Here is a 7615-nt window from a genome sequence, read left to right on the forward strand (position 1 = left end):
GCATGCGAGTCTATGCCAAGAAATCCCAGCTGCCAGCGCCAAGCATCAATGGATTAAAGACACACACTATCGGGAGTTTTCTGTACACTTAGTTAATTAACAATCAAGAATGGGATAAACTTTTAAACTGTCAAGTATACAACATTATCAACATGAAGATTAAAAGCTATCATCAGTATTACTGCATAAATAAGCTAAAAGGCCAAGTTAAAAAGTAATTTTACTAAGACACTTAAATTCTTCCAGCCAAACAGACGGACAGAGAGCTTTCTATAAGGCAGAAAGGGAACGTTGTTAAAAAAAAGTAGTAGTGGAGCACTAGCACTTCAGTTTTAATAAGTGACACATTCCGATTTCAACCATCAGCTTAAAGAACCCCAAATCCAGTAACTGCTATCATCTTCTCACCAACAACATTAGGTTGGCTCAAATGGTTTGTTGGCCAGCTTTCAAGATGTAAACATGATAATGTCCACCAAACTGTCAAATCACTGTTTTTTCCTATGTATAAGGTCAGGCATCTTTGCATTTCAGTGCTCTGTATCTTACCAAAGTGGTCAGAATAAACACACCTGCCCAAGCAATTCTTTCACACCTCATGCAAAATTAAAAAAAAATAAATCATAATTAACTAGTATTGCAGTCATAGGGAGGAAAAACAAAACTGAAAGCCTATGAGCATTTTGAGGCAGAGAATTATTTTTTCGTATCTTAAGAAAAAAGAAATATCTACAGATGGAAACTAAAGTGCATATTTCGACAAAAAGGAAGAAGAACAGCATAACCGAAGGTTATGCTTTACACAAAATTAAATTCTTCCAAAGCTTGGCACGTTCTGTATTTGAATGTGTTGAAGCACAGTTTCAGTTCTCTGGGAGCTGGGAAGCGTGTAGCAACCTGGAGATTGTAACCAAACTGAAGACTTTTCAATGTGGGAGTCTCTCTATCCTCACAAAACAAAATAAATAAATAATAATAAAAAGCATGTATACCTTTTTATTTCCAAAGCTATGTTTCCTTCTCAACTATGCTCAGCTATGAAAAATTATCAGAGACATATGATCAGAGAGCCTGAGGGAAGAGACCAAAACTAAACACACACATTATGCAGCATGACAACATACCTTCTGAAAATCGTCAAATTTCTTCTGTAGCACCTCAACCTGCTCCAGATCAGCACCCACTTCCTCATTTGTGAGTGCAGCTTCCTTCTCATTAATCCACTGTTGAAGCTCATTAGCCTCACGGAAAAGCATAAATTTTTTGCAGCTTTTTTCTAGCATGCCTTTACGTTTTTCTCCCAGCTCAAGAAGAGAGTGATACCTGGAACAAGCAGAAAACGAAAGCGGGTCGCAGTCAGTTTGAAGTGAGCAGTCACAGTAATTTACCAAGTACTGGTGTCACCGAAGGTGTGGGGAACCCCTGCGCTCTACACACTGTTCTTCTACAGCGCACGCGATCAGGTAAATGTAAACTCCATGTGTTTCTCCTCTACGCAGATACGCACACCAAAATGAGACCTCCCACATGCAACACTGGGCAAAAGCAAACCCAAATCACAGCTTAGGTCAGGGTAGGCTCTTAAGCTACAGCAGCACTGTATTGCAGGAATGACTCCATAGGGTCTGAGTACTGAGTATTTTCCCATAGTACATCAAGTTTGCCATCAGATTATTAAAATCCACTAGCCTCCCAGCTATTGGACATAAATAGCTAGGTCTTACTTAGCCATTATTCAGTGCAAAATCTGCCGAATGTTTAAAAACAGGTGTTATTTCTTTGATAACACAACTCTATTGAACTGGGAAATCCAGAAAACCTCATTTCACATATAATGTTTTTATATCTGTGGAATTCCCAACATCAGTGAAATTACTGCTCATTTACATTAGAATAAATGCAAAGTAGAACCTCTAAAATATTTAAATTACTTTGAACAGTCAAATAAACCTCAAAAGATCAGCCATTTATTTAAAACCACAAGAAAACTGATGCCTCCTATTCGGTTCCTAGTAACCAACTAGACACAGACGACCCTACAAGACCTTTCCAAGCTGTTGCTGAAAAAAGCCAATGGCAGTTTTACAGTCTTCAATATCAAATTACACATCTCTTCAACCAGGCATCGTAACTGTTTTCGAAGAATCTGCATTCAGAAAAGCCACACCCTTAACACCCATTCTTACTGTTACCCTATTTTCAGTCTGCTGGAAGATGAGATATTCTAGCTACATCTGGATGGGTTTTTTATATCCTGAATCAGACTGCACACTGCTCTACTACAGTGATCAACAGCAACAACTGATTCTCATTATTAAGCTGTGAGGATATCCATTTTGATATTATTAAATCCAACAATCAGACGCTGCTGAGATACCTGCAGGGTCCTCAAATGGGGAAACAGCAGCCGTGCAGTGTTTTCATTTCCCACATTGGAGCATACAGGCAAATAGTGAGCAATTACACCTCCCAACTTGAAGAGTTCAACAAAGCAGCATTTTCCTAACCAACGACTCAGAGATGGCCAAGTCTGTTGTAGAAAATCCTCGATACCCTCGGCTGTAATGTCTACACATCAAACTGATAATGAACTCTAAGTCTTTCCACGGAAGCAGAGGCTTTGTGGTTTCATGTCCATCCTGGTTTAAATGAGGACAGAAAGGAACTAGGAATCTTCTGTATTAGGTTTGAATGGAAACATTCTACCCTGACTTGAATGAGCTACTGCACGGAGGAAAACACTGTTTTGAAGCCCACTCCGACTGCAGATGTTTGCCTCAGCATACAATTTTAGGTATTAAATACTTGCGAGGCTCATAGAGGATCTGGGGCAACATTTCTTTAGAGGCAGACCTTCCCTCAAAGTTGCTTAGTAACACTTCAGAGATTAACATACTACTTTCACTTTTGATTGTCAGGAAATACATTCTCTATGAAAAGGCAGTCAGTCACAGCCAACAAACACCGTTGCTTTGGACCTCCCCACAACTTCCAAGACCATAATGCAAACTTGTTATTTTTTCCAGGAGGTATGAACATAAGTTTGAATATTCAAGTTAAAGTTATAACAAAACCCAGTCATCTTATAAACTAATGCTTTTTGACTACCCAACATGAATGTTACTTTATATGATAAACTATGATAGCCCCACCCTTGTCAAACTCTAAGACATTCATATGTGACATAATACTTTGTATATATATATATATTTTATATATATTTATATAAACAAACTAACATTTCTATCTGCAACTCAGAAAAGGCAAGAGATGCTTTTTAAAGGAAATAGTCTAGATATCACTGAAGCCTCATTTGGTAAGCAAAATCAGCATAATGGAAAATAACATCGTCAACCAATTTAGCAGCACAGAGGTGACCAACAAGATAAGCAGCTGGCTGGATGGCTGGCTATAAAAAACACATGAAACGCATACCACGACACTCATCTAAACTAAAATAATTCACATTACAGAAATTGCTTCCTTCATGTCTCTTTGGAGCAGCTTTCCCAAAGAAAGAAATAAACAGAGGGAGAATGAACAGTGACAGTATGGAGACAGCATGGTTTAGAAAGGGCTAATCCTACTCACAGTTCTTCGACCTGTTTCATACGCAGAGATACACTGCCGACTTCCTTAGTTATGAGAGTCCTGCACAGACAGAGGGAGCACAGCAAATGCATGCAAAAAATTAGTCAGATTAACAAAAATAATGAAAGCAGCAGCTCCGTTCATGGGTTGTCTGTGGTAGGAGATGGTTAAGAGTTCACATTTAAATGGAGAAAATCAGGTGTCATTCAGAAGCAAACGAAGCAAATCAGACCAGGAGTACAATTCACATACGGAAACCTCAGCAGTACAGTTGAACTCTCTCTATAAGGTCTCCTCATTTCCTGATCATTGTGCCGTGTGATTGTAAACTAACGGGTGGTGCCCTCTCTCCTTGGCTCTAAAATAAGGCACCCCTGTTCCAGTTCTTAAAAGCAGCCTGCAAACCCATAGAGAAAGTTACACATTATTAAAATCCTGAACAATGCGTCACAATTTTCCAGCATCCTTTCCTCTCACTGGTACAAGCTTTTTTATTATCCCCCCCCCAATTTCAGAGCTAAAGCTAGTAATTATTGTATGTCACTGTAATAACAGGCACTCAAAACAACTGAGTGGGAAAAAAATCTCATGTAGAATGACAGCATAGCTGTGCAAACAGATGGGAGTGTCATGCAGAGGGAGTATGCACGAAACTTTCAGCTTTGGCTTCCAAGTGGCTTGATAAGATGAGCCAGCAGCTCACAGCTATCACCCACAGCCCTTGCCTGAACTAATCTACAACTACCATGTGCTTTAGGAGGTCATTACCAAGCAGTCATGCAGTTCTCTCTTTGCAATGCCATGTTCCTCTTTTAAAAGAGGGGAAAAAAGGAAAAAAAAAAAAAGGAGGGGGGGACACACATTTCAGGCCATGTAATAGCAACAAATAATATGGCACCACAATTCAGGAAAAAAGTAATGAGCTAACACCAAAGTAGTCACAGCTCCCAAGGAGGTCAGCTCCAGAGGCAGCCCTGTATAGGGAGGGTACTGTACTTTACGTAACCAAATTTAAGAAAGCTTTTCAAAACAGATCACACATTAAGAAGTGACAGCTACAAATACAAGAGCTGCTTAGGACAGATATAACTCACAAACAAGTTTAAGTTGTTAGGTACAACAACAAAAGGAACACATAAAATACTAAAAAGTCAGACAGCAAGTTGAGCTCTAGTGTCATGAGTTTGACAGTTAAAAAATGGGAAAAGCAACAAGAAAATCTAGAATAAGAACAAAACAACTCAATATGGTGCCCCTGGTTAAGGAGCACCGTGTTTTGCTCCAATTAATTACTCCCTAGTGTAAGAGGCATCAACCTAAACTTCCAGCATATGCGAGGCAAAGGCCAAGCCAGCAAACGCTGGATAGGTGTCGTATCTCATCAGTTAGATCTTACTGGTTGTCAATTTGCTCCTGTCGCAGTGCTATGCTGCCTTGCTCTTCCAGGAGATTCTCTCGGGATGCAGACTGGGCAGGATCTAGTTTTTTCACATAGGCAGCTGGTACAAAGCCCTGACGGTCATTAACTTCAACCTTCCACCAGTCCTGGAAAGAAAAAAAAAAAGCAACTGCTATAAGGCAAGCACCAAGCACAATGTATGCCGTGCAACTGAAAGCTGCAAATTAGAGTTTTCTATTAACACAAGAAAACCAGTGACGCTCACAACAGTTTGCTCTTTTTATGGATATCATTTCAAATAAACTGTCTCTCAAGACATCTAGGTCATACTTCCATAACTCCCCTTGTGTTTTGTCAAAAATTCCTCAACGGTAGGGAAGTAAATTTTCTCATAGGCCCATGCCCTACAGCATACGTTGTTTATTTAACTTAGAAAAGCTGGCAGCTATAGAGGAGTCATGAGAATGAGCTGAAGAGGTATGCTAAAGTGCTGAATGGGAACATGGACTAAATGTGGTTCTTTCACTTCTTCGAATGCTCTTACTCAAGAAAAACTAAACCCAAAAATGCTCTGCAGAACACACACCACCAAGTGAGCCAAGCAGCTCAGTAAACCAGAAGGCAAGAGCGTACCTTGTTGGTGCTGTTGAGTAAGGTGAGGATATCCCCCTTTTTCATAGTCACCTCCCGGGGACTCTTCTCTTGGTAATCATAGAGTGCCAGAACGAGCTCTTTGCCAGTTTCATCATCTGTGGGAGCAACTTGTTGCTAACAAAGAAGGAGCACAGGAGAAATCAGTTGTTCCATGTTTATTAGAATCAATGTAGTTGTCCTAAAAAAATACTTCACCCTTAGTTAAAGCTACTGTAGTGCCTCAAAATGATTCTTGTTGAAGTAAATGTAATGCAGATAGACGTATTTTAGGTGCTGCCTGGGCTCAAACCTTGAAACCCACCACATTATACTGCTTTCTGCCAAGGCAACAGAGCTGCCTGTTACGATTATAAAAACAGACCACCAAGTTTTTTGAGAAAAATCACGCACAGTCTGCAATAAATTCTCAAAACCAACAACTGTTATTAAGCTTTGTCTTTACCTTCTGCTGACCCAAGAATTTCAGCAACGTGATTAGCGTCTTTCCTTACCCTGCATGACTGGGCCTGTTCCCTTAACGCCTGTATGCTGCTGCCGTAAGCGGAAAGATCAGACATCAAAGCCTCATGTTTCTTCAGAAGAGCCTGAAAGCGAAAGATAAAAACAACATGCACACCTAGCCATTTTACAAATACCACTCTGCTTAAAATACATACTTTGGCTCCATACACAGGGAATGTGGGTTTTTCAGAGCTGCCAGTCTTGTGACTCTCATGAGAATAACTACTTCTATTTATTCGCAGGCTAGATAGTAGTCCAAATGCTTCTGGTGCTTTTCCTTGACCTTATCTCAGAAACATTCTTTTGTTGTGACCGGGAATACCACGTATCACTCCAGAAATAGTGTTAAGTTTGAAAGCATGCCTTTAAACTGGACTTCATTTTGACAAAACGTCAGTCAGCAGTGTCTGGAACACGGTGTTTGGCCACAGAATGATACTAGTAAAATAACTCCAGACAAAAAAAATTACTTCCAGACCAATGAACTGCTTAAAATCAGACTTGCACTGAAATGCAACATCAAATGAGGAATTTGCTGATATTAGTCTCATTATACCTCACAAAAACCCTATAAAAAATTAATACAAATGTAAAGTTTCCTCAAAATTGGTTTAATATACTGAAGAGAAAAATTTCATGTGCAATAACCAGGGGACAGGAAAAACTGTCATCTTTTGACTCTGAGCGAAAATTCAGCTTGATGCAACAATCTTCTGCCTTTTTTCTTAAGAATCCTCAAATTAGCAGAGCTCCTTATTTTATTACCACTGGACAAATCCTCACTGTGTTTATGCAAAACTGATTCAAACAACAATCTCAAATACCTCAGCAGAGTCTTCATCTTTTCCATAGTCTGTACTGCCTACAATGGGCTCCTTTTCCCTCATCCAGGATTCTGCTTCATTAGCATCAGCGAAGTACTGCTGAGCTTGCAGGGAATCCTCTAAGTCTTGTCGACGCTGAGATGCTTTAGCTTTCAGAGAGTCCCATTTTTGGTTTAGCTCATTCAATTTGATTTTCACATCCTCAGCCGCAAAGTGCCCTGGGTAACAGAAAGAGAGGGAACGGAAGGACTTAAGGAGACATAAGTAATACACATTAAAAGATTACCTGTACTTCTTGGAAGTCACAGAAGTTAGACCCATTTAAACCTACGTAGCCTGTTCTGACTAGAATAATGAAAGCACAACTCAGCTTGTCCTTTTGCCTCAGACTGGAAGCACTGTACCTGTCAATCAAACTGTACTGGGAACATTTGAATCATTAAGAACAAATCAAGCCACATCATAACATTTCTTCTCAATGATGAAACAAGAAAGGTCTCCTCTTTCCAGTGGCAGAGTTTTGACAACAGACAAATATTATTTCAGACATGCATTCTGAATCCTGGAATCAGGGAATTTTTTTTTAATATTCTGGTGTTAAGAACACCCAGTCAGAAATAAAGATACATGCTTATTTAAAAGCAGG

The 7615-nt window shown here is 39.6% G+C and overlaps 1 protein-coding gene across 3 annotated transcripts in view; it reads right to left on the reverse strand.

The window, feature by feature from the left end:
- SPTAN1 (spectrin, alpha, non-erythrocytic 1) overlaps nt 1-7615 on the reverse strand; it is a 44174-nt gene that overhangs the window by 22538 nt on the left and 14021 nt on the right. For 2 of the 3 annotated variants that reach the window (XM_009888025.1, XM_009888024.1), the window contains exons 18-23: nt 6970-7187; nt 6136-6228; nt 5624-5758; nt 4988-5136; nt 3592-3651; nt 1125-1323 (exon numbers count right to left, since the gene is read on the reverse strand). In XM_009888025.1, the coding sequence (XP_009886327.1) occupies nt 1125-1323; nt 3592-3651; nt 4988-5136; nt 5624-5758; nt 6136-6228; nt 6970-7187 (854 nt within the window). The remainder of the gene's footprint in view (nt 1-1124; nt 1324-3591; nt 3652-4987; nt 5137-5623; nt 5759-6135; nt 6229-6969; nt 7188-7615) is intronic. The other variant, XM_009888026.1, reaches the window with a different exon arrangement.

Source organism: Charadrius vociferus, unplaced genomic scaffold (assembly GCF_000708025.1).
Source record: "Charadrius vociferus isolate BGI_N301 unplaced genomic scaffold, ASM70802v2 scaffold56, whole genome shotgun sequence".
Taxonomy (NCBI): domain Eukaryota; kingdom Metazoa; phylum Chordata; class Aves; order Charadriiformes; family Charadriidae; genus Charadrius; species Charadrius vociferus.